Below are 27633 nucleotides of genomic sequence, written 5' to 3' on the forward strand. Positions count from 1 at the left end.
TTCAGTTGCCCCCACCTGATAATGTTCATTGGCACACTGATGGAGTTTCCAACATTTGTGAATGGGTTCTACATTCTGTGTTATTGTTCCTGGAGAACAGCTTTGCTTGTCAAGGCTAATTCTGAATCAGACTAGGGAGGGGAACTTGTAATAATATGCCTCTCCTGACTATTTTGAAAAATCATGTTTACAATTGTGTTACATTACCGAGTATATCTGGCAGTTAGTTTTCAGAAACATTCTCAGTGCTTTTATGTTCTCTCATTTTTATGTTTTACTGTTGGGTTTATGATTGTACTCCACTTCATGCATTTTTATGGGAAAACATTACAAAAATGTTTAAGTTTAGAGCATTTATTAATAATACCCTTTCCAGATGGAGGAAGCAACCTGCTACAATGTACTGTGACTTAACATGTTCCACAGCAAAGACGTTCTCCTTCTAGACCTAGAAAATCTTTGCTCAAATTAAGCCATCCCTGAGTCTCCGGTTAAAACATTCCCTTCTGACCTGTTTAGTCAGGAATTTTTTTTTTTTTTAAAAAAAAGAACTTCTCTCCTTACATCATGTAATTTACTGCCACAAATTCAGGCAATTGACTAAGATTCTTTTAAAAGGAGATGAAACAATTCATAGAGGGCATTTTGATCAATAGCCTTGAAAGGTAAAATGGAACCACTAAGTTCAGAGGCATGCAGTTACTTGAGGAGAAAGTATGGGATGGCTATTGTCTTCAAGCACTATTTTGGCCTTCCTGTAGTGCATCAAGCTGGCAACTATTGCAAACAGGTAGCTGGACTGGATCTGATACAGCAGAATTAAACATAGAACAGAAGAGATCAGTAAAAGAAATAAGTATGGCTTGTCAAAAGTGATATATTGTCTTGGATATAAATTTAACAGGCTGCATTTTATTTAGCTTTAGAGAACAAAGCCGGTGGGGGGGGGGGAGAGAGTTGATTACAATTTGGCTTCAACATGAATTGCAATAAATGGATTTTCAGCTTGGCTACTTATGTGAAAATTTGCTATGCCATTTGCAGCAACATGGATTTGAATCCCAGTACAGTGGTTTCCTTCCTTCTGACCCGTAATGACATCGCAGTAAATGCCAGCAGGGAGGCCGGTTAGTAGCATTTCTGACAAATTCCTGGGGGAAAAACAAAGTATCTGATTATTGCTGAAATTTCACTTCCTAGGTTTTCACACAGCCTTCTTTAATTCCAGTGGGGCAGACCAGAAGAAAGACTCCTTCCTGAGGTTTGCCAGCCAGAGCCCCACCCACCGGCTAGGCCAGTGCAGTGCCTGATTGGCTAGCTGGGGAGCTGAGGTACAGACAGGTATTTTGAACTGCTGTATACTAGCTTATTCATTCCTACAAAAAAAGAATACCTGTCATCATTATTAAATACAATAAATCCTTTGCCATCTCGTCCAAATGCCACTTGATTGTTGTTATTGTCCCACCACTGTATGAGAGGTCGGTTGTGAACAACATTTCGGAATATCACCATGTTCCTGCAGACAAAACAAGAGGGACACCATGAGTTAAAATATATCCATATTTTGGTGAAAATGGCATTTGTGAACTTAATCCTAAATGTGTGGAGGAACAGAGTTGCTGTCAACAGAGCTCCACTGGTGTCAGATATACAAGAATGTTTTCTACTACTTACCTTATTTGATGCAACCGATGTTCGCAAACCCAGCCATTGCCACAAGTACCATCTGGGTTAATTGGAACGTGTTTAATTGATCCATCACTGTAACTTGGTGGTCCAACCCAACTGTTAATATCCTTGTTATGAATGATACAAATACAGAGATTAATGCATTTCATACTGTCTACAGTATGCTGACTATAATGTTTATCTGTAGCCTTTCAAATTCTTCAGTCCCTTAACACAGACTGTAGTTTTTAGAATGCTATTAGCACTATTTAAAATTATTAAAAAGCTTCTTTGGCAAAGTAGTAATGTCTGTTCCATTTATGCTCTCTCAAGGCACATGTCAAGGATGTCCTTTACAGTCCTGGGACAAAAGAGGGAACAAGAGCCCAAAAGGTAATAATTAAGCCAAACACATAACTGGAGAAAAAACAGGTCACAGATTTTATTGGAAACAATCACAGGAGCATTGTCACAGCATGCCACATAGATAACAGAACTGGGTAACCTGCCTGTTGACTGATGGCACTAAAGATCCGCCCAGCCTGCCTGATGGGGAAGCCTTCATGGGAAGGCAAATCCTAAGATCCCACATGGGCATAAGCCACAGCATGGTTCCCTTGCCATCTGAGGGTGAGAGCCAGGCAACAGCACACAAGCTGGACATGTCACTGAATGGCCACACCTCAGCCTACCCTCCCCCCCAAATTGGATTCGGCCTGATGTCCAAACTGCCCATGAAAAGCTGTGATGAGAGCATGCACAGAATCAAGAAGCTGACAGAGCATGTATCTGCAAAGTGCCCTGACAAAGGGAAGGTGGGTGGGGATTCTGGAGCCAACTAGTGCCAAGGCCCCAGCAGCAGCCCCTTAAGAACAAGAGGTCAGACCAGAGTGAAGAATGCTCCCCTCCTCCTGCCCCCACAGCAGTCCAGGACCCCTGGTTGACAGCCCATGCCGCTGCCCAGGCCAATCACCACAGCTCCTCCCCTTTTGCTCACTATCAGCCTTACAGCCACAAAGGCAGCCCTGGCTGAGTCCAGGGTAGTTGCTTGTTGGCATTACTTTTTGCTATCAGTACTGAAACCTTAGGAGCTGCGGTGGCTCAAGTGGTTAAGACGCTGAACTGCAGGCTGTGGAAGGTCGGTAGTTCAGCAGTTCGAGACCCGAGTGTGCCGCATGACGGAGTGAGCTCCCGTCTCTACTTCCAGCTCCTGCCAACCTAGCAGTTCGAAAGCAAGAAATTGCAAGTAGATAAATAGGTACCACTTCAGTGGGAAGGTAACAGCGCTCCGTGCGCCTTGGTGTTTAGTCATGCCGGCCACATGACCACGGAAAGGTCTTCGGACAGCGCTGGCTCTTCGGCTTTGAAACGGAGAGGAGCACCGCAACCCTAGAGTCGGATTCGACTGGCTTTCGAGCAAGGGAACCTTTACCTTTACTTTACTGAAACCTTGGCAGGGATGGTGAGGCTTAATCCAGGTATTAAAGGCATACAACTGAATGATAATGAACTGAAAATCTGTCTGCATGCATATGACATTTTTCTAATATTTAAGGATCCTATGAATTCATTCACATCCGTTTTGCAATGGTTTGAGAAATATGGTACTTCATCTGGGTTACAAATAAAGTAAACAAAAAAGCAGAACTGATGGAGTTAAATCTATATTCAGGTTAAAAGAAGACATCTACAGATTTTATAGTTTTGATTGGGCCATAACATGAATGTGTTACATTTAGGTATTTAGCTATCACCTAATCTGAAAGATGTATACACAAGATAATTATGTGAGATGATGGGTTCAGATTTTTTTTTAAAAAAACTGCAAGTTAATCTTTAGTACAAACGTCTTTGTTTGGAAGGACAGTAACCTCAGAAGTTCCTAAACTTCTGTTACTGGGTCTCATAACAGATCATGTAACACACCAATTCACAGAGAAATAATTGCATAGAATAATGATGGGTGTTAAATATACATAGATCCTCATCACTGTTTTAAGCAAAGTTTGCAGGGGCTTACTTAAAAAACTAAATTAGAAAATTCTTGCAGTTTTTGCTTGTTTGTTGCAATGTAAATATTGGACAGCATGGAAACTCAAACAAAGCAAGGGTGGAGCGGGACCCCTGCCAAAAAGTAGAGGGTGGAGATTGAAGTGTTTCAAGATAACAACTTTAGACACGAAATGTCTAAATGTACACAAGCAGAACTCCCCCAAAAAGATCTGAGGGGATAAAAAAAAATCTCTTTTGGTTAGTCTAGATAACCATCTGAAATTGGAAGTTATTTTACATGTAAGACTAAGTTTTCTTCCCTACAGTTAAAAGACATACTTTCATCTCATTAATTCTGGCTAATACTTACAAATTACATTAGTAATACTACACAGTCTTATTACTACTTATGATAACTACTCTCTTAACATAAATGAAATTTTTAATCAGTTCATAGCCAGTTAAACTTGCTGTGTATCGTCATGTTTTCAAGTTCGACTTTCTTCCTATTTATTTATTTATTTATTTAGTTAGTTAGTTATTTGACTTCTATCCCACCATTCCACATGGGCTCAGGGCGGCTAACAAGAGGCAATTGCCATACATAACACTAAGGTCAGATAAAACAATCAATTCCATTTACATTTTACATTTAAAATCGGTGCTCACAACAATATATCATCCAAGACGGGGACCTATGCAATGTTTCAGAAGTTCTACTGTCTCTTCTTGATCGGTCTGCACTATGTCCATTCTTCATTCCCAAGGCCAGTTCGCATTGCCAGAGATGGCAACGCGATGGTGGTACAGTGATGGCGGCGACTCCTACTCAAAAGCCTGGCGGAAGAGCTCCGTCTTTCAGGCCCTGCGGAACTGCATAAGGTCCCGTAGGGCCCTGATCTCCTCCGGGAGCTCGTTCCACCAGATAGGAGCCGCCACCAAAAAAGCCCTGGCCCTAGTCACAGCATATTTGATATCTCTAGGGGCTGGGACAGCCAGAAGATGTTTTGCCCCCGACCGTAGTGCCCTTGGGGGAACATATGGGGAAAGGTGGTCCCTTAGGTAAGCTGGACCCTGGCCATACACCACTGTATAGCTTTTTAATTGGCAGTCTCTCACCCCATTGAGACTATTTTTGCACAAGTACAAACCTCTGCATCGGTGTTCTTAAATAATCAAAGTCTGTAAAACTTTCCACACAACTTTCTGCCTCCCCAGGAGGAGATCTGAATTTAGTGCCCCGTTACCCCACATTTTCCGAATCCACTTTTACCACAATTTTTTTTTCCTTTCGGATCTGAACATGCAGCTTTCCAGTGAGGAATTCCTTATTTGAATTTTGTTTCCCATCGCCCTTTTGTGTGGTCAGGGTCGCGTCCTCCCACCCCCCTCAGGTTGTCCCCTCAGCGATCTGCTAATTTTTTTAAAGCATAATGTTGATTCCCTTACAATTTTTTTCCCTTATAGCAATGCTATAACGTTAGGACAAAATGGACAATTCAGCCCTAAAAATAATGGAATTATGTAATTGATTTGATAATCATGGAAACATGTGCAGTGTTTCATAGAATGTTAGAGTTGGAAGGGACCTTGCAGGTCATCTAGTCCAACCCCCTGCACTCTGCAGGAGCATAGCTGAAAGATAGCCCTACAACATACCCAAAAGATGGTCATCCAGCCTCCCTTTAGTGTGCTTCATAATTTCTGTGTATTGGGTTCAGTACATTTTATAATATTTCAGTCTGTTTTCAAAGTGCAGTTACTAGCCCTAACAATTACGCAGTGATATATAAAAGAAAGTGATATAGAAAAGAAAGCCAGACACTTGTTGTGAGTGAGCAGAAGGTTACCGTTCCATTCTGGATAAGCCTTGGCCACCTGTAGCTTGACATTATTCGTGTAGATCCATAGGGATGAGCAAGCATAAAGCTAACAGCCATTTTGTAGAGTCTGCAGAACAGGTGAGAGAGATACCTTTTACCAAATATGGATTAGAAACAGAGAAAACAAGTGGGAAACTGAAAGGACTTGCAGGGAGCATCTCATCCCCCCCAAAAAACACTATTTCCTCTTCCCCTTTTCTGAAAGCAAACACAGCCTACCCTTCTCCTGCTTCTTTCTCTGCTTCCCACCCAACAGTGAACCTACACTTATCTGCCCCTCTACCTTCAGCTTCCCCCCCCCCAGCAGCCTCTACTTAAGAAGAAAAGTATGGCCCAGTTATATGGTGCTGGCCACTGGGCTAGGTTCACTGGCATGGTAGGGAACCCTCAAGGACTTGGGGGGGGGACCTCACTTTCCTCTATATCCTCCTCTCTACACTGTTTCCTCTTTCTTTCCTCCTGGCAACCCCCATATCATCTCACAATTCCCTGCCTCATTATCTCTTGCTCAGCCATTCCTCAACCTATCTTTTATTATTTCACATACCCCACCTTTCTCCACAGAGGAGACCTAAGCAGATTAGGGAAGGGAAAGGAGTTTGTAAGCCGCTCTGAGACTCCAAGTGAAGGGTGGGGTATAAATCCAATTGCTTCTCTTCTCTTAATTCCCCTTTCCCTCATTTTTATAACCCTGTGTGGTAGGTTAGGCTGAATGTATGTGATTGGTCCAAAATAACCTAGTGAGCTTTCATGGCAGAGGACTGTACTCCTGGAGAAAATGGCTACTTTGGAAGGTGAACTCCATGGCATTATATATCCAGCTGAGGCCTGTCCCTTCCCCAAACCCTCCTCTAACTCCATCACAAAGTCTCCAGGAACTTCCAAACCTGGCAACCCAAGTCCAGGGCTACCAGCAATAAGCTCTCCCTCAAAGGCCAAAATAACCCTGGAAAAGGGCCCTTCCTGTTCCCCCTGCCTTTTACTAAGGAGAACCAAGTCTGGGGCATTTTTCAACTTTGTAGAATGATCTGTCTTATCTGTTCACAGCTCCAATCACCAAATTAAAGTATTCTCAGATCTGGCCTACTTCACTTTTAGAATATAAAAGTGGGGACCTGTGATAGTTGTGGAGGGGGGAGTTGTGGGTGGGAATCCCATATCCCCCCCATCCCTGAGGATAGTGAGGCTCCAGGCCCCACCACCTACCGCTCAGCCCACAGTGGCTGCCAACATCCTTTGCCACTGTGCCTGGGACCACAGCAGTGGCCAGTATCCTCCTCTGCTTCTGCTTGGGTCTGTAGCAGCTGCTGGTGACTGCTGCTGCTGCACCCAGGCCCAGAGCAGTGGCCAGCACCTTTTTCTGGTGCTTCTGGGCTTGGCACAGCTGCCGACATCTTCTGCAGCCATGGCCAGGACACAGTGGCTGCCAGTGTCTTCTACCTCCACCACCACAACTGGGCCTGGCATGGCTGCAGGTGTCACCCGTCACTGTTGCAGCTGGTGCAGTCTAATTGTCACAGCATCTCCTGTCCTCCCCTTCTGCCTTCCATTTCACTACAGATACCCTTTTTCTTTTCCCAGCCCCGTGACCAATGAGGTTATCTACTACTTTCCCCAAGGGAACTAATGTTTCCTGTGGTTGCTACCACTGGATCTAAAATGGATGCTGTCATCTCATATGATCTCATGGCTTAACTTCTTTTCAGATCCAGGCATGGGTGCAGGAATGAGGACCGTCACATGAAAGATTCACATTTTTTTTTTCTGAATTACTCTTGTTAAGAATGCAACATATTGATCTAGGAAAGTTCTTCATGACACACCTGGAAATTTGGACCTACATAGTTCCTTACCTGGGGTTCCAGAAGGTGAGAATGGAAGCTCCACCAGCCCCATGTCCTCTCTGGTTGTCATGGTTGTCAACAAACACAATGGCTTTGTCAGAAGGCATCAAATTCCAGTTTTCTCCCCAGCTCCTAAATATGAAGAAATTATTAAAATATTATTTAAAATCTGTTTCAGCATATATACCACTTCAGACAAATTCAATTGGATATAGATGGCTAACTCCAGAAGACGTCACCTTCAAAATCAAGGATAATAAAGAAAAGATTGACTCTGTTCTGAAAGCTCGGGAATTTTTAAGAGTCCAGTTGGGAGGGCCAGAGGAGGAAGAAAAGGAAGGGGAGGACAGTAAGTCCAGTGGCGAGCTGGACTCGGATTCTTCGGGAAAGGACTCTCTTTCAGAGAAAGGGGCAGCAGCTCCTAAAAGTCCCTATAAGTTGCGGAAGAGATGGGGCAAGGAGAAGTGAAGGCTGAAGGACTCTGATTTGTGCCTTGGAAAAACTTTGAAATGAGATGACTTGGGGTATTCCTTAATGACAGTAAATTTTAAGAACTGAAAAGTTATTGTTAAACTTGACTCAGTTTGTAAAGGGAATAGCGGGATTAAGACTTGATGTTTGTTTAAGCTGATCAGAAGATCTCCTCTCTTGGGTTTTTAGTTAGTAGTGGGTATCTTTCTTTTATCCCATAAATGTAGTCCCCCTTTCCATTTTCCGTTGTAGTTTGTAGTATTATTTTAAAAATGCAATAAAAAACCCCTCCGGGGGCATAAAAAATTATTAAAATATTATTTAAAATCTATTTCAGCATATATACCACTTTAGCAACCAAATTCACAGGTGATGGGAAAACATCCACTCCTGTGCATGGGCTGAGAAGCTGCAGGATATAGAGTTCTACATCCAAATCCCATGTCTGCTGCAGGCCACAGGAGAATTCTCATTCCAAGGTGGGGAGTGGGGGGCAGGGGCAGGGAGAAGAGATCTTAGTTGTATTTGCTTGCACAGAGGCATCTAAACTCTGGCCTCCACATGTGGGCTCTTCTGGTCAGTTTGTGCCCAAAGTCCATTACTTTAAGTTTGCCATTGTTTCTCCGTTCCATTTACGAAGGACAGTCCCAAGTTGTGCGCCGTATCGAAATTCAGTCACTCGACCATTTCTGAAGTATTCATAGTTTCGGACTGCTTCACCGCCCATGTCAATTACCTGGAGAAAGATGACCAGGAGATGAGGGGGTGAGAAGGAAAATAGATAAAGGAAAATGATCTTGATTGCAATTTGCTGCAACACTGGTGTTACTGATATGGTTACAATTATTTGAAACAAGCCAGTGTACTGAATTAGAACATCAGAACATCAATATCTTACTGTACTTGGTTCATCACAATTTATTCCTAGAAGTTTTAGCCCATCTCCAATGTGACTAGATAAATGTCAGCCTATTATGGCCAACATTTCCAGAACCATTCACCCATCAATCTTCTCTGTGTGACTTCTGTCTATCATGATCCCTAGCACAGCCTTTTCAGGTTTTGAAGGGGCCTCTACTACCTCTTTCCACAGCAAAAAAATCTGAAAGGATCCATCTGAGTATGTTTTAGCTAAGCATTTGAAAACTGATTTCAGGTTATTCTGTTACTGAGTTAGTATGACTTGAACTGAGCTTCTGCACTTTCTGGTTTAATACTGCATTAAAATTTTTATCAGCCCTGGAATGGGTACCTAGTTTCCTCTACTGAAGTGGTTTCTATTGAAATAGTGCACACAATTAAAAAAGGTGTCTTACTTCCTGGCTGCCATGATGACAATTTATCATTAAAAGATAAAGGAAAGAGGCCATGATGTAACCACTGGGGAAGAATAAAATACAAGAATTTTGTCCAGGTCCAAAAACTAATAAACAAACAATAAATAATAACAGGGGAGTTACCTCCTGATAGATGAAAGGTCGTGAATCTTGGGGGAACCACTGTATATTTAGATTATTTAGTTTGCCTATAATAGCATTTATGTCCTGAGGCCATATATGCTTGGATGCATCAATTCGAAACCCTGCAACACCAATACCTAGCAGGTGGTTCATATAGTCAACTATTTTGGAACACACATCATCTCTCCTTTGTGTGAGGTCAACAAGGCCAAGCAGGCGACAGTTACGAACCTAGACACACAGAGAATGAGTTGTCATTAATTCAGTGGTCAAAACCCAAAGATACAATCTTCATGGCACTTGTGACAGCTTGCCTCCCTCCAAAATTCCTTGCATTCTCCCAGTGAAGTGTATACAAGTGCTCCATTTAAAATGTCTTCACTTTGAATCTTGAATCAAAATAGAGCTATTCTTAAAGATATTATCTTTGAATATAATTACTGAATAAACGCAGCAGAGTTCAACTTAAGGCTGGTTCATGCAATGACATGCTGGGGCAACTTGCATGAGTGAATCAGCCATGTGAGATGAAACATGGTATTTTGTCACCTGAAATGTAATCCTTTTCAACAGTAAGAACACATTCAGATGAAAATCACGAAAAACTAAAATGCTGTACGTGCATGTGTGAAATGGACTTCAGTGTGCAAAATAGTCTGCACTATTAATCCAAATCGCTTTTCGCCACACTGTTGATACTACATCACCCTTGCAAGTAAGCTGCATGCTTCTTACTAACCTCAAATAAGAAAATGACATCTGTTCGTGCCCAGGGACAAACAAGCTGTATCTCCCTAAAAGGTGCTGCGACCCACCCACTTGCTTTGGCTTACAGCTGATGCATGTAAAATGATACCTATGTAGAGGGATTTTTTAAATCCTCTTCCCCTGGAGACAAGTTTTATGGAGAATGTTCTTCACGCACCATAATCTGCCAGAAAATGCCTAAGAAGGGTACCTGTGAAAAGGTATGTGGACTAAGCCAGGAGAACACAAAAGACTTGTCCATTTATATAAATTTCCATTTACTCTCATACAGACATCTTGCATTTGCAAAAATGGATACTTGCTCCTATAAAGTAGATCTGAATTCCAGTTGTGCATCCCACAACTGCAATTTCCCAACAAGTTCCCATTCAAAACCAGATAGCAGACTTAACTGTTGCTCAAGAGAATGCGCAATCAGGCTTACTGGCCTGTATCTTATCACTCCACTCAAACAAATTTAAAGATTTCCTCTGGATGAAGGAGCCTGGGGGAGGGCTTCTCTTTTCATGGTAGGTCCAACATTATCATTCTCAGACCTGTTGTCTGTTTACAGTACATATACAAACATGTGACTTTAATAGTCATGACATACAGCAACAGCAATCATTTCCTAAAAACAGAAGGCCGAAATATCAGTGTTGTAAAGCTTACCTGCACAGGATCGCTGTAATTTTCAATGTCCCCACTTGGTGTTTTACATATTTGGTCATTGAAATCAAAGCTAGAGTATGGGACTGCAGGAAAATCTCGGATCCCTGCATTGAAATAGCTCCCACAGGTCCCACGGTAGCCAGAACCAGCCCCAGAACTGCACATATGGTTGATTACAGCATCAACGTAAATATGAACCTGATGAAGATACACACGGCAGAGTCAAATTAATGAAAAGAGAATGTGAGAGGCACATTGCCAAATAAAGCAAGACTAACAACCAACGCTCCCTCTAAGCTGTGGAGTCTTGTGAGCAAAAATTCTACTTTGTGAGCTACCGGCATTAAAGTTGTGAGCAGGTGATTTGGCTCCGGCATAAATTAGTTTGCTCTGGAGCCCTCCTTCCTGAGCTAGGACAAAAATGTATGAGCCGGAGGGTAAAAAACTGTGAGCTAGCTCACACTAACTCAGCTTCGAGGGAACACTGCTAACAATATGAATTGCTTTAAACAATCAGATGAACAGTTAACAAGGCAGTTGGTCTGTTGGACAACAATGGTGTGAAAGGATTGCCGAAGGAAGTCAGAGAGACGGCAGAGAAACTGAATGAAGTCTTTGCATCCGTTTTCACTGTGGGAAAAAGAGGGAAGCAATCTGTTCTATAGCTCATGTTTTCAGAAAGATGGAACTTGTCTTTCAACTAGAAAGCATGACGTTAAGTTCTAGGGCTAATGGACAAATAAAAACAACAAATCATCACGTGTGGATGACATACTCTGAGAGTTCTTAATGAATCTAACAAGATATACACTTTGTCATGAGAATTGACTACTTCCCAGACGACTGGGCAGTAACAAATGTAATGCTATTTAAGAAGAAAAGATCCAGAGAAGATACTGAACATTATAGGACAGCTTCTGAATCATTTTCTGCAGAGCACTGAGCGAGCCAAATATCTCACTAGAGATAATTAAATAGAAAAGAGTATCTTCTAGTTAGTATGTAACAAGAGGTTGCTTTGGCCTAAAATCCACTGCCTCAACCTAGTCTATTGCCCGAAAAGGCACTAAAAACTACTTACTCCAACATTGTTGCATCTGGTCACCATGTTTCTAAATTCATTTTCATTTCCAGAACGTGAACATATCTTGTAGCTGATTGGCTGATATCTTTCCCACCATGGTCTCCAAGGCCTTGTAATTACAAGATTTTCATTTGGAGGAGAAATCTATCTATTCAAAAAAAAAAAAAAAAAGCAGTCATGTGACATAAATGACATTAACTTTCCTATCTTTTACTAATTGAATACAGGGCTCAGACAAACCTTAAATTAGTCCCTGTTTAAACAAAACAAGATGTATTTGGCAATGACTGAAATCATATGTAAAAAATATGGACTTATACTAAGATTTATTGTTTGTGGGAGGGAAGGCGGCATGGTATAGTCCAATCTTATCAGATCTTGGAAGCTAAGTAGGGTCGGTACTTGGATGGGTAGACCACCAAGGAAGACTCTGCAGAGGAAGGCAATGGCAAACCACCTCTTCTTCTCACTTGCCTTGAAAGCCCTTCACTGGGGTTGCCAGAAGTCACAACTTGATGGCATATGTGTATGTACATTATTATTATTTGTGATCCCTGGGTATATACAGGTAGCAGCCTGGGTCCATCCACTCTGTTCAGAAAAGCTTGAAGCCTCAGTCCAGCTGAAGGAACCTCCCTCCAACTTAAGTGGCTCTTCCATTGGAGGCAGAGCGATTTCAGTGGGAGGAAGGAATCAAACTTTGCTGAATGGAGTAGTTGGATTCAGGTCATTATCTGGTTATTGTAGTGGACACCCCCCCACACACACACCCAAACGCACAATGTTGATTTCTATGGCTTCGATCCAACAGAGCGTTTCCATGGGCAGGAGGAATTTTATCTGCTGACCATGAATTTCTCACTGCCTCCACTCCCCACTGCAACCCAAAATATCCCCTGAAATGCTGCTCCTGGTAGATAAGGGACTATAGTGGGAGGCAAAAGTCACATCATAGGATCCAAGCTATAGCCGCAAACAAGAAGGAGGAGGAGGAGGAGGAGATTGGATTTATACCCCACCCTTCACTACCCAAAGGTGTCTCAAAGCGGCTTACAAACTCCTTTCCCTCCCCCTCCCCACAACAGACACCCTGTGAGGTAGGTGGGGCTCAGAGAGCTCTGACAGAAACTGCTCTTTTTCAAGAACAACTGTGCCAGAATTATGGCTTGCCCAAGGTCATCCAGCCAGGTGCAAATGGAGGAGTGGGGAATCAAACCCGGTTCTCCCAGATTAGAGTCCGTGCACTTAACCACTACACCGAACCTGCAATAACTTACACATTTCTCTTTTTTAAAATAACCTCTTATCTTGGCTGGTGTATCATCATAAAGTGGCTAATATGTTGTTCAGCGTGCTGCTGTTCAGTTACAGATTTACTTCTACTGGTGTCACTTGAATCCCAACACCTTGGCTGTGTAGTCTTTCATTTCCCTTCATTTTACTTGAGATGTAATTGATCAAGAGAGATTGTAGTGAAAACCCAAAATTTTTAACACATACACACAGAAGGATGTGAGTTGAAACATTACACAACAATTGAGTCCCTTTCTAAAGAAGAATACTCAGTGACACAAGTTAAGTAGAATAGTATTGTATATTTTTGTAACCCTGGGGGGCTAGTCATAGTTGACCATAACTATGGCCAGGTGAACTACTTTTGTGATTGCTATTTGCAGGAATGCTTGATAGCTTTAGAAAATAGCTTTAAAAGCCAGCATCAAACATACCCAAGCATAGGCTCTGATCTGGCCTTTGTTACATCAGGAACCTATTACCAGCCAAGACCTGATAGCCCAGGCAAGCCCAATCTTGTCAGATCTTGGAAGCTATGCAGGATTGACTGTGGTTAGTACTTGGATGGGAGACTTCCTTGGAATACCAAGTCAGGAGGACAGAGGCAGGTTTTATTCAGCCACCTCTCTAAATATCCTCCAGGCCCCTAGTAGGGGTCACTCACCAGAGGTCAACGTGATTTCCAGGTGCAAGAACACACACAAATGCCTCTCCCCCCACCCAAAGAATCCTATTGCCAAAATGTAACCAGCTTGACTAGAGCAGAGGTGGGAGCAGTAAATTAGCATGAATAATGAGATAAGAATCCTGTCCTTGTTCAGCCCAAGGTGGGGGGTACATTGTTCAGAATTTGTGAATGAATTCAAATTCAGTAATCTTGTGCTCTAATCTCCCTTTGAAGTTTCTCTGTTTCAGGATTTCCACCCTTTTGTCAGCAATGGCATATCCGGGAAGATTAAAATGTTCTCCAACTGATTTCTGAGTGTGGTGTTTATAATGACACTTATTGTTTTGCATAGGGACTGACCTGTTTATCTGATGTCAACAATCAAGCTGATTACATTTTGCATAGTACCTTTGCATTCTGACTCCCATCTTTGCAACACCCCTCCCATCTTCTGACTGGGATATAAGGGCTCAGGAATCTCCATTCCAACTTGTATCCAGCGTGTTATGTGTTATATTTTAAAGGTTTGTTATTTTAAGTAATTTATTCTAATGATAGGGTTTTAACTGTATTCAATTGTATTTATGATTGTTGTAAGCCGCCCTAAGCCCGCCTTGGTGACAGGCCCTTAACTAACGTGGGGCCCGGACTCCCCATTGTTTTTGTGGGGGCATCCCCCAATCTTCAGCTCCCCCTCCTTCCCCTTCACCCCCTGATCAATCTGAGCTGGCATCTCCCTGTTTGAGCTCATCTGAGATTAGTATCTTTAGGACTCAGCAGCATCCAGTGACTGACTGAGTCACACACACATTGGTCGGATTGCCGCAGTTAGCTCCTCCTGTTGGATTTTCTGCTCCAGGCTTCAGAAAAGATCATCGGCTCAGGGAAGGAGTGAGGGAGGAAACTTGATTCCCGCTCTCCTTTTTTTTTTTAAACACGGCAGCTTTCCTAGACCTTTTGGTGTCTATTAACATTGGGATTCTGGCTCGCCTCAGAGGATGGCTCTAGTGGGGGCTGTGTGGGTGCACGCCAAGCAGACCCCCCTTGCCCTGGAGCCTTTAATGTAATTAGCTGGTGGGCCTCCCCAAGCCCCCCCCCCCAAAAAATCCCTAGCTACGGGGCTGCTTGGCGGGGTATAAATTAAATTAAATAAATAATAAAATAAATATTTGATGAAGGAAGCTTTGACTCTAGAAAGCCTGTATACCAGAAATCTTGTTGGTCTTTAAGACGCTACTGGACTCAAATCTTGCTCTTCTACTTCAGACCAACACAACTACCCACCTGAAGCTACTAACAGTCATATATGCAAATCACTGAATTGATCTTCTTCAGGACATAGTTCTGGACTGTTTTAGCGCAGTGTGTACACAGTCCTGCTTGTAAATGTCATTGTGTTTGAAGGCTGGCAGAAGTTACCATCTATGGCTTCTATTTCTATTAATATTTAATCTAGTTACTAAAATAACCTGAACTCTAGTAAAAGAAATGGGGAGGAGTATTTATTCATTGGTGGTCGTGGAGAACAAGGCTGGTATGCATACAGTCTTGATTTATCTGAACTTCCTTCATTTAAGTGTCGGGGCAGTGCACAAAAAGTCTACCTGTGCTTATCCGTGTCTCATGCAGCACCTTGTAAGCAAAGCAGGGAGAAAGGCTTGAGTGTACCAAGTAGTCAGTTTGCTATAGTTGTTACAATGAGTGACTAGGATTGGGATAGGGTTGCCAGCTCCGGGTTGGAAAATACCTAGAGGATCTGCCGGCTACGGCTGATACAGAAAATGAGCTGGAGGCCCCTTGGCCATCTTCCAGTCCAACTTTGGACCAGTTCAGCTGACTCTCTCAGGAGGAGGTCAACAGAATCCTAGCAGCTGTGAAGCCCACCACCTGCCTCCTTGACCCAAGCCCATCCTGGTTGGTTAAGGCCAGCAGTGACGGAATTCGGGTTCCCCTGGGAGAGATTATCGACCGGTCCTTGTCTTCGAGGACCACTCTTGAGAAAGCAATCTCTGGACCCTATGGTCCCAGCCAACTACCACCCAGTGTCAAACATTTCCGTTCCTGGGCAAGGTAGTTGAAAGAGTGGTAGCGGAACAGCTCCAGATCAATTACAATCTGATGGCCCATCGCCTCGCTGATGTGGGGTTACGGGGAACATTCTTGCAATGGCTGGTCTCCTTTCTCCATGGTCGAGGACAGAGAGTGGTGCTTGGAGAGAGGGTATCTCCTCGTTACCCTTTGGTATGCGGCATCCCTCAGGGAGTGATTCTCTTCCTGATGCTGTTTAACATCTATATGCACCCTCTTGCCCGGTTAATCTGGGGGGTTGGGCTGGGTTGTCACCAGTGTGCTGATGACACTCCGCTCTATCTGTTGATGGACGGACGGACTCTGCCCCAGATATTTTGGCCAAGGCTCTGGAGACTGTGGCTGGTTGGTTACAGCAGAGCCAGCTGGAACTAAATCAATCGAAGACAGATGTCCTGTATCTGAGTCGGACTGGGTGGGATCCGGAATCCAGCTCCCAACCAATGCTCCCTCTAAGCTGTGGAGTCTCGTGAGAAAAAAATGCTACTTTGTGAGGTACTGGTATTAAAGTTATGAGCAAACAATTTGGCTCCTGCATAAATTAGTTTGCTCTGGAGCCATCCTTCCTGAGCTAAGTCAAAAATATGTGAGCCAGAGGCTAAAAAACTGTGAGCTAGCTCACACTAACTCAGCTTAGAGGGAACACTGCTCCCAACCCTTGGCGAGGCAGCTTTAGTGCCAGCACCAATGGTGAGGAGCCTAGGAGTGATCCTGGATGCCTCACTTTCAGTGAAAGCCCAGATCACCAACACTGCCAGGTTGGCCTGTTACCATCTTTGGCTGGTCAGGCAGCTGGTTCACTATCTCTCCTGCTGTGACTTGGCAACAGTGATCCATGCAATGGTCACCTCCAGACTGGATGACTGCAATTCGCTCTACGCAGGGCTACCCTTGAACCTGACCCAGAAACTTCAGCTGGTGCAAAATGCAGTGGCACACCTCCTGTCTGGCATGTCTTTGTGGGTGCCCAAACAGCCAGAGCTTCATGTGCTGCATTGGCTGACAGTTGAGGTCAGGATTAGGTGCAAGGTTATGGTTTTAACCTTTAAGGACCTATGCGGTCAGGGACCAACATATCTGCAGGACCCTCTCTCCCAATATGTCCCCGGAAGAGCTTAACGCTCAACAGAACATCACTTACTGGTAATCCCTGGCCCTAGAGATCTCCTCTTAGCTTCGGCCAGAGCTTTTTCAGCTCTGGCTTCGGCCTGGTGGAACAAGGTCCCAATTGAGATCGGGGCCCTGTGGGACTTGCTACAATTCCACAGGGCCTGTAAAACGTAGCTGTTCTACCAGGCTTTTGGTTGAGGCAGCAGAGGCCTCATTATGTCTGGCCTCCCCTGCTCTAACTAGCCCCCAGCTCAACCAGCCTAGAATGACAGTTATATCAACGTATCACAGATTTTGATGGCCCTCTCCTGAGTCATACACAGTATACCCCCATCTCACCATCATATAATTGGTTTTTAGGTTTTAACTGAAATTTATATGGAATGTTAAATATGTTTTTATTGGTAACGTAACTCACCCTGAGCCCGCCTTTGTGGTACAGTGGGATAAAAATCCCACAAATAAATAAATAAATGTTGGGGGTGGAGCCTGAGGAGGGAGGGGCATCAATGGGGCATAATGCCACAGAGTCCACCTTCCAAAGCAGCCTTTTTCTCCAGGTGAACTGATCTCTGTTGCCTGGAAATCAACTGTAATTCCAGACAATCTCCAGCCGCCACCTGGAGGTTGGCAATCCCAGACTGGGAAGATTTGGGTGCAAATCCCCACTCTGCTACGATACTCTGCAATGACTGGCTGACAATGGAACAATCTTTCTCTTGCAAGTATAAAAAGGGGACTTGGAAAACCATCTGCCCTGCCTTCCTAGGCCAGATAAAAATGGGATATAGACTAGCTCAGACCCTAATACTACCATCTCTGAAGGGGACAGTGTACTAACCTGAATTCCTGCAAATCCATTTGGTGCTAAATAACGGTCACATTCAAGAGCAACATCAGTCCAGCGCCATTCAAAGAGGTGGACAATAGATGTCCTCCTGGTTTGGGGGCCTGACTTGCATCGAATCCAGCAAAGTCCCAAGACTGCTAGGAGGAGAAACAGCAGGCATCTCAGGTTGTCTTTGGCATGAGGAGACATCCTTCTCAGTAGCCTTTTGCATTCCTGTTGGACAGCAAAGCACATTTTACTGATGAAACACAAGCACCAATACAAGGCAGGGGAGCTGCATCACAATAATGTAAATGCTTAGAGAGAAGGCACCGCTTTTTTAAACCACAGACATGATAAAAACATTAACTGGAGTGATGGGTAGTCTGGAAATGGAGGATACCTATTCCAGGTGAGAGCTCCTCACCTCAGTGTCTGAGAACAGGATTATGGGCCTACAAATTATGAGCTGGAAAAGCAGCACTCCCTTCTGCACTGGCACTAAGGCCTGAGAATACACAGCCCATAGTGGTTCACTCGGCCTGGCCTCCATTTCAAACTATGGTGCTCTCTGGCAGACATCCACATGGTGATGGGCCTCAGGATATGGGATTTTTTTGAAAATGAAGGACTTTGCACTGTCTCTTGACTTTAGAGGGGGACTATAGCAAGAGAGAGATAGGTAGGTCAGGACCCTTCCTTTCTACTATTCCAGTGCTATCCCTTTGATATGCAGATTGCTACTCTCAGGGAACCTTCCTTCTGTCTGACACTTTCTCTCCCCACCATTCTTCTTCATCTTGGCGCTGTGAGGACAGGACATGCATCTCCATCCACCCTAGTCAGTTAGACTAGATTAGAATCCTTTCTTTGTTTTATCCAATATACAATAAAGGACACATACTAGTTCTGCAAAGATAAAAAAGGCTCCGTGTCTAACTTTGTTTCATAGCAGTGCACACATTGGGCAGATTCTGCTGTGACATGTGCCTTGAGCACTCTGCTAACCCAACATTCTTTCAGGTTTTTGGCCATGAATCTAGCTGAAAAAACAGTGTGTTGGCCTTCCTTTGGATTTCCAATGGACGGCACAGACACTGGCTTCAGCATAGGATACTGTGGAACAAAAATTGGGACACAGTGATGCTGGTAGTTTGTGGGTTAGGAAAGAGAGCTAGGTAGTGTTAATCTGCCCTGTAATCTCAAAACTGGCCTGAATTAAAACCTTCATCTTTTAAACAAAACAGATCTTCAGTAGATGGACTTTTCCCTGGGTCAGCATTTGCTGGTGTTTTTTTTTAATGGGTCAGCCGAGCATACGATTTGGAGGTAAGGCAACATGGTATAGCCCCATCTCATCAGATCTTGGAAGCTAAGCGGGGCTGGTATTTGGATGGGCAACCACCACGGAAAGCTCTGCAGAGGAAGGCACTGGCCGCCCACCACTGCTTCTCACTTGCTCCGAAAGTCCCTTGCTGGGGTCACCATAAGTCAGCTGCGACTTACACACACGCAGAATACAACTGTTGATTTTAACACTGTCCGAAAGATAACAGCTTTGGAGCAAGCTGCAAGGTCATTTCTGGTGCCCATGAATTGGTAAACAACTGGAATAGATAGGCCTGATTCCCACAGCCATTTTTTTTGGAAGTGAGCTCCAAGTGCACTCTATTGGATTTTCATACAAAAAGGAGTTTCCGCAAACAAATGTCAAAAGTACTGTGACAGTCACAAATTATGGGATTTTAAAGTGGCTTTCCCAACAAAAAAATAAGTAATACCTTGACTGAAATGACTTGTACAGAACCCTCAAAACACGACGTTCAACAGAAATAATGAAGAGGTATGGTTTGCTTGCCTCCTGTTTCCATTTGAGATGTTTCTACAGCTATTCTCTTGATGTGATAGCAGTGATAAACGGCTGAAAACCAAGATGCCCGATGTTTGTGCTCCTCTCTGTGTTAAACAGAGATTGAGATTCCCACAGAAGGAAACTCGCAAGCTGTTAAAAAGGCCTAATGCTGCTAAGATTTTGTTACTAGCCTACGGCCATACCACCCTGAACACGCCCGATCTCGTCTGATCTCGGAAGCTAAGCAGATTTTGTTACTGGAGGTGAAATCTGCCATGAATACAGCAAAGAAGCACGTTCTAGCAGTTGTCCCAAGAGGATGGACTACACAGAGACATTCTAAGCAATCCTAATGCTTGGCTGATGGGACTGAAACTGCATCTCAGTAGACAAGAATTACAGTTGGTACTGGAGCTGTCACTGCCATTCCTCAGCAGGCCAGGACAGGGGACCCCTGCTCTGGGGAGCAGAGCATCCTGTTGGGCCAGTCAATACTTACAGCAGAGATTAACTGGTGATTGCAGAGGTTGCAAAGATGCTTTGACATTCTGGCATGTACAGTCTTGGACTGATTGTGCACTGGCTTTTCCCTCCCTTGTTTTAGCAAACCCATGTTGGAACAGAAATTCCCCTCTGTATTGCATGCTGCTTTCACTTCCATTGATCATTGGATTTTATGGTAGCCTCCACACTCCATGCCATTTTTGCTTCCTTTGATTGTTGGATTTTATGGTACCTTCTGCATAGGTTTCCCGCCAACCCAGCGGGCCGAAAGCAGTTAAAACACCTATGCGAGTAGGCGAATGGGTACCTACCCTTAGAAGGGTAGGGGGCACCCGCCTCAGATGAGGAGCGTGGAGCGTGGAAGATGGTGAGAAACAGTGGAGTCATCAGCGGCAAAAATGGCGGCGACGAAAGCATCTGGCGGCGAAGGAAAGGCGGTGATGCGGCGGCTGCAGCATGAGCGGAGCGATCCCTGGCAGCGAATGGACATCATGCAGAGCGGCGGAGGCGAGAGACTGAGGGGCGCCCGATGACACGCGGCGCCTGGCAAGGCGGAGCCTGATTGGATTGAGCCGAACCAGGAAGCAGAGCGTGGAAGCCGGGCGCCTGCGCAGTCCCGCCGGTCGGCAGTCGCTGGAGGTGTGCCAGAAGAGATCGCCGGAACAAGCCGTGCCGGAGAAACAACAAGACGCTCCAACTAGGGTGCTGGTAGGTTTCCCCATCCTATCACTTGTGGCCCAAGTTAGGGAAGAAAGGTTCCTAGAACCACAACAAATGTAAACCGCCCAGAGACCCCCTAGGGGTTAGGGCGGTATAGCAAATGTAAAGTTAAATAAATAAATAAATAGATAGATAGATTTATGGCCATTCAGGGGTGACCTTGCAGTTAGTACGGTGTTGGCCCGGGGTATCTGAATATGGTTCCGAGCTGCACTTTTTCCTTGCTGTCTATCTTATGCCTACATTAAAGTGACAGACACCCCTGACTGGTCCAGGTAATCTTTTGTCTTCACCTGGGGCAAGCCCCTCAAGACCTCCCATTGGTCAGCATTGTTCTCTATTGTCTATATCCATCCATGCACATGGCCTCAGAGTGTGCCTCTGCCCTGATGCCAACTAGCAGTCCACCCCCAAACTTTTGTTTGGGTCACAATCCCGTCTCCATGGACTAGGGCTGCCAAATGCTCCCGGGGGGGCGGATTTCCCCCCGCTTTCAAGCCCCGATTCCCACTCCCGTGGAATCGGGGCCTGGGGAAAACCCCACCCCCACGTGCGCGTCACTCTTTGTTTTCCCCTCAAATGGCGTGGCCCTGCCCCCAGCGTGCGACGTCACTTCCGGGTGACGCGTACGCAACAGACGCCGGCCGGGAGCCCCCCTCTCCCGGCCGATTCACATTTGGCAACCCTACCATGGACCTCTGCACATCTGAACAGGTTGTATTACCCTGTAACTGACCCATTTGCTATCAGTCACCTCTACTTTCTTAGTTCTGTATTGCTTGCTCTTTTTGAATGCTTAGTGTGCTTGTAATTAGGTAAATTCTTTAATAAAATCCATTTAATTTACTCTTCAAATCTGGAGTCTTCCTACTGTACCAGACCTAGGTGTACAATTGGTGTGCGATCCCTGTACTCTTCTGGTTTCCCCTGCCACATAGCTAATTCCCAAACAACGAGGCAGGCCATTGGCGGTAACAGACTGGACTATTGTAACTTGCTCTACATGGGCCTACCTATGTACCTGATCTGGAAGTTACACCTAGTGCAGAATACAGCAGCACGCATGCTGACTGTGATGTCTCTGCGGGCGCACATTCAGCAAGTGCTACATCAACTCTCTTGGCTGCCGACAGAATTTTGGATCCGCATCAAGGTGTTGATTTTAAGCTTTAAGGCCCTTATTGGCCAGGGATCAGCATACCTGAGGGACCACCACTTCCCATATGTGCCTCGATGGGCCTTGCACTCATTAGACCAGCACATACTGGAAGTCCCTGGCCCAAAAGACATCCATCTAGCCTCAACAAGGACCAGGATGTTTTTGGTCCTGACTCCAACCTGGTGGAATAAGCTCCCAATAGAGATCAGGGCCCTGCGGGATCTTTTACAGTTCTACAGAGCCCGTAAAACAGAGCTGTTCCACCAGGCTTTTGGGCGAGGCAGAGGACATCAAATACCATCTGGCCCCTCCTCCTGTAATTTGTTGTAAATTGTTGAGTCACTGGACTAAATTATAGGCTCTGGCCTCTCTTCGCCCTCTTGTTATACCATGCCGGGACTCTGGGAAATGGTTTTTCGGAATGTCATCTTGTTTTAAGAGGTTGGTGATTTTATAGAATTACAGTTGGTTTTTATTGTTGTGAGTTTTATATGTTGTAACCTGCTTCGAGCCCTCATGCAGGAAGGGCCGGGTAGAAATAAAATAAATAAATAATTAATTAAGCCTTAAACTCCAGAATCTGTGTTTCCGGTTCTACTGAAGTTCCGAACAAGTCAATCCAAACAATACATGTGTTATCTACATTGGACATTAATTTGTAAACGTTTATAACACATACAATGCAGAGTGTCAACTTGAATGGTAAAATAAACTAGCATCGGATTAACAATGAACAGTGTTTCCAAATGCCCAATGAGGGCAGGGGAGCTCCCACCCCCACCCTCCATTGCCTACCCTTGCTCCAGTGAGTGGTATGGAAAAAAGGCGGGAAAGGCAAAACCAGAAACGATATCACTACAGTTTGGTGTAGTGGTTAAGTGCACGGACTCTAATCTGGGAGAACCGGGTTTGATTCCCCACTCCTCCACTTGCACCTGGCTGGATGACCTTGTGCAAGCCATAGTTCTGATAAGAGCTGTCCTTGAAAAAGAGCAGTTTCTGCCAAGAGCTCTCTCAGCCCCACCTACCTCACAGGGTGTCTGTTGTGGGGAGGGGAAGGGAAAGGAGTTTGTAAGCCACTCTGAGACACATTTGGATAGTGAAGGGCGGGGTATAAATCCAATCTCTTCTTCTTACATCATGGGATGCTTTAGGATCCCCTGAAAGTCTGTGGTTTTTATTATAACAGTTTCAGAGAAATCATAGAGCACCCTGCTATGCAGTGATGTCACTTCCAATTACACAACCAGAAAATGACATTGCAGTGTTGTGGGGTACTGTTTTGGTGAGGCTCCACCTTCCTGAGTCTTTCTGGGGGTTGCTGGCAACCCTAACAGTAATCTAAACTCAGAGAAGTTTTAAGGGCCTGAACAAAAATACAAGAAAAGTGTACAACTGGTTCCCATGGGTACTGAAAAATCGGCTTGTTACAGTACCTTTTTTATTGAACCAATGCTGTCAATTGGGACTTAAGAAAACAGTTAAAATAAGTAATAAGGGAAGAATGTCCAGCGTACGGATGCAGCACAGTCCCTAAAAGACATTAAAAATAGTTCTCACATGCCGATTTCCGAAAACCTTTGGACTCCTGAACATCCTAGTTCGTATATGCACCAAGGAATGAGAACCCTAACACCGAATTCCAGGTTCTAACAGTGGACATGGAGCCTATTGAAAAATGATGCACTTCAGCTGATCAACAGTTCAGCAAGAAAGAGGCAAGGTAGAAACTGAACCTTGATTCTCCCAAATAAACTGATTGATGAGATTTCAGCTTCTCACATAGGAGTCAACATACAGTGCTCTGGATCAGCAAAAGAAAAAGCCTAAACAGGATCTATTTTTACATAAGTTTCATAATTCAGCTAGCGATATGCATATGGAAGCCATCTTCCATGCCCCTATGCCATTTAGGTAGATCAGCAGATAATCAAACTTGTGCAGCATTTTATCAAGCAATCTCTCTCCTGTTGCTTTAAATGCATATCTAGGAGAGAGAAAGAGAGAGAAACTCTCTTAGTGAATTGATGTGCTCTTTTTGGAACCTGTTTCACTGTAAAATGTGCCAGTTTATATTGTGCAGGTTGCCAGAGACTGTTGCCACCAGCTGTCCCTGCATTTCACAGTCATAACTGGAAGCAAAATTATTTGGAATGAACAATTTTGACACAGCCCTTTTCAGAGAGGAAATCAAGTTTTAGTACTTGTAGATCCAGCTGAATAGGGACAAATGGCATCCTACGAACTATTTAATGCACTGCGCACTCTGTAAATTTGAACAATCTTGGCCAAAGAATTTGTTTTTTATGTCCCTTGATGCTTTTTATGTTCTCCCATGGCAAGATGGACACTATTTGCTGCATTTGGAAGCGTGGAAAGATTTTAGAACACATTTTAGGCTGTTTGAATCACATCTGCCTTTGGAGCAGTTTTGCAAATAAGCCCACAAAAAGTTTCCTAGCTTGTTCGCTTACACATTGTTATAAAATCATAAGCCTGTAAGAAAATATGGCTTCTTCCAATTTGTTATGGTTCTACAGCCTGATTACCCATAGGCAACTTTTATGCAAAGGATATGACTATTTAGAAGACAGAGTACCCTAGGTCATTTTGGTCTAAGAAATTCCAGAAACTCATGGGAGTAAATTGTGAGACCTTCAGTCTCACCTTTGTTAACATTTCACTTCTGGGTTTCTTAGAGGGACGGTTAGCACTGGAACTAACCTTCTCACAATATCCAGTTTGTCTGTTTAGAGAAATATTTTTCAGTGGTGCTCGTTGAAACTTTTAACCTGTCATTTCCCCTCAATTTCAGGTGGTTTTTCTTTTTAATATGCAATTTTATGTCTATAATTAGAATAATAGGTTATAAGAAAATTCATAAAATCCAACAGATGTTCATATTAACTCGGTTGGCAACTGCTTGAAAAAAAGAGCCCTGTCACTTTAATACAGGCTTAATAGGCTATTATTTACCAGGGGTTACTTATGTCCATGAAAAACGTGTCTTTTGACAGAAGAGACGGATCGGGGACAGGTGTGCGCCATTTCCCAGATGTTGTGGAGTGATCGCGCCCGCTTGCTGCGCCCCTGATCCGTCCCTCTCGCGGATCAAAGCCTCCCGTGTGACCGGCGCCAGGGTCAGCCCTAGTTAGTACTCAGACGGAAGACCAGCCAGGGAATCTAGTATTGCTACACAGAGGCAGGCAATGGCAAATCACCTCTTTACGTCTCTCACCTTGAAAACTCCATGAGGGGTCACTAAAAATCAGCTGTGACTAGATGGCACTTTCCTCTACCACCAAAGGGGCAGGGCATCTTTCTTCAGGCCTGCTTGCATCCCCATAAGTAAACTGAAATGTTATCTCCTTGCTACAGTGAGTTCTAGACATTCTATCCCAGCTAATTATTAAGAGCGTTCATTTGCTTTCAGATAGATTTCCCTCCTTTCAGATTCATTTGCCAATGTTCTGCTTTCTATGCCTCAATAAAGTCTGTCAAATCTCCCATTCCTCTCATATGGCACACCCAACCCAAATGCTACTTGATTGATAGATGCCCCCAACAATACGCTAATGTTCTCCCGAGGAGTCCAACACACGCTGCACACAGAGGAATGAGCTCAAGAGGAACGAAGCAGTTATTATGGCCTTTAACCATCTGAAACTGCCTATGTAATACACATACTAACTAGGGCCTGTTCTGTCTCTCTAGTAGCTCCCATCTTGTGGAATGGGCTCCCAGAGACTGTGCTGGAAGCACTACCTTTAGAAGTTTTTAAGAGGTGCTGTAAGGCTGTTTTACTTCCAAGGGCCTTTAATTGACTTTAAGCTGCAGGCATTTTATTGGGGAGGCAGATTAATAGGGTTTTATTGTATTTTGTATGTTTCCAACCTTGAAACTGTAAACTGCCTCAAGTCACAAGGGAAATGTGAGGTATAAATATTTTAATAAATAAAAATCCAGTGCAGTAGCTTGTATCCCCAAAAGCAGGGCACATGGTACCAAGAAAGGCCACCGTAATGAGAGCTCTTCTTGCCATAATGCCCACACGGTATATTGACTACTCAAAGATGCCTTTGGATACGAGCACTGGCGTAATCTTCGCGGGGGCTGAGGAGCTTGCATCCCTCCCAAACGTATTGAGCCCCGCTGGGCCTTGCTACCCCCCATCCCCACCACCAACCCATTTTGAAAGTGGAGGGTTCTCCCCCCCCCTTCCGCTTTCTGTGACTGTTCGGCTGGATTGGGTGGGAGGGAACAAGTCAGGGCAGTGGGGGCTTGCTTCCTTCTGGAAGCTAAACTCCACCCCCAACTCCCAGCAGCACTCAGTTCAGCCTGAAGAGGAGCTGGAGCAGGCTGCAAGTGGAGACTGGCTTCCGTGCTTTTCCCGTGCGCAGGCACGCACAGAAAAAGCAAGGTAGGAAGCGTGCTTGTAGCTTGCCCAGGAAAGCTTGCACTGTCTGAATGTATGCGGGTCTTTAAAAGTGCTGCTGGCATCGGGGCCCTTCTCCTCCAACTCTCCATCTTCCGGGGCCAGCTCTGAGCCTCTTTTTCTGTTTTGTAAGACTGTTAAGGAGACACAAGTATGGATTTGTGATGCTGCCTTGTGATCTGCAATACAGGAGAAGGTGGCAGGAATCCTTTTTCTGAGGTGGCTGAACAGCACTGGAGAGATTCTGGGAGCGAGGCCCCGTGCAGTTACTCCTGAGTACCCCCATTGGGTTGCATAGGGTCTTCATGCCTTGCTGAAGCTCCCTCCTGGAGAAGACGGGAAACATTTTTCCTTCCTCTGCAGCACTGCAAGGGTTAAACTCCCAGAGTTTGTTTGCTAGGGAGACCAAGCAAGGAGTTGGGGGGAGGGGTCGGAAAAGAGGAAAAGCTCTTTTCGGGGGTGGGGAGAGGTTTGATTTGAATGGCAGAAGAGGACGAAGGGCTTCAGATAATCAACAGCTGGGGAAAGCCGCACAGCCAGATCCCGGGAAGGTTTACTTTGGAGTAAGTCATTGGGGGATAAGCTTTGAGATCTTGGAAGGGAGGAAGCCTGAGATCATTCTCAGCCAAGGTTGCTGTAGGTTTGCCAACTCGTGGGTGCCAAATTCCTGGACATTAGGAAAGGCGCACCTGGATGTTGACACCCTGTTAGCAATGCTCCCTCTAAGCTGTGAAGTCTTATGAGCAAAAAAATCTACTCTGGTCCCTGCCACACGAGGGGGGAAAAGGACGGGCAAAGTGCGGCTTTTAAAAGCCGCACCAAAATAGGCACGCGGCGGCGGGATCATACAGATCCCGTTAGCCGCCGTGCAATTGCTCCCCGGCACGATCAGATGCCAGGGAGACCGGGGAGGAAGCCATGGGAGGCTGCCGAACTGCGCATGTCTGAGCATGCACAGTTTGGCCAGGAGCCGGGGATGCACCGGCAGAAGAACGTGCCGGCGATCCCACGGCCGGCTTTGATGCGGCCTTTCGGAAAGAACCACCTCAGTAGGTGGTTCTTTTTTGCTGCGGGTTATCATCAAAAGGGCCAGATCAGGGACGGGCGCTCAACGCTTCCCAGATGTTGCGGTGGGATCGCGCCCAATTGCTC

General features: G+C 44.8%; 1 protein-coding gene across 1 annotated transcript in view; it reads right to left on the reverse strand.

Moving 5' to 3' along the window:
- Positions 1-910: 910 nt before the first annotated feature.
- The window catches only part of LOC107114561 (pancreatic alpha-amylase-like), a 28877-nt gene continuing 2154 nt past the window's right edge, over positions 911-27633 (reverse strand). Inside the window, exons 2-11 of the mRNA XM_015416099.1 lie at positions 17824-18045; positions 11822-11968; positions 10741-10938; positions 9322-9552; positions 8464-8597; positions 7400-7522; positions 5514-5613; positions 1678-1799; positions 1394-1519; positions 911-1151 (exon numbers count right to left, since the gene is read on the reverse strand). Coding sequence (XP_015271585.1) covers positions 962-1151; positions 1394-1519; positions 1678-1799; positions 5514-5613; positions 7400-7522; positions 8464-8597; positions 9322-9552; positions 10741-10938; positions 11822-11968; positions 17824-18045 — 1593 coding nt within the window. The 3' untranslated portion in view covers positions 911-961. The remainder of the gene's footprint in view (positions 1152-1393; positions 1520-1677; positions 1800-5513; positions 5614-7399; positions 7523-8463; positions 8598-9321; positions 9553-10740; positions 10939-11821; positions 11969-17823; positions 18046-27633) is intronic.

The sequence above is a fragment of the Gekko japonicus genome, unplaced genomic scaffold (assembly GCF_001447785.1).
Source record: "Gekko japonicus isolate JY-2015 unplaced genomic scaffold, Gekko_japonicus_V1.1 scaffold303, whole genome shotgun sequence".
Classification (NCBI taxonomy): domain Eukaryota; kingdom Metazoa; phylum Chordata; class Lepidosauria; order Squamata; family Gekkonidae; genus Gekko; species Gekko japonicus.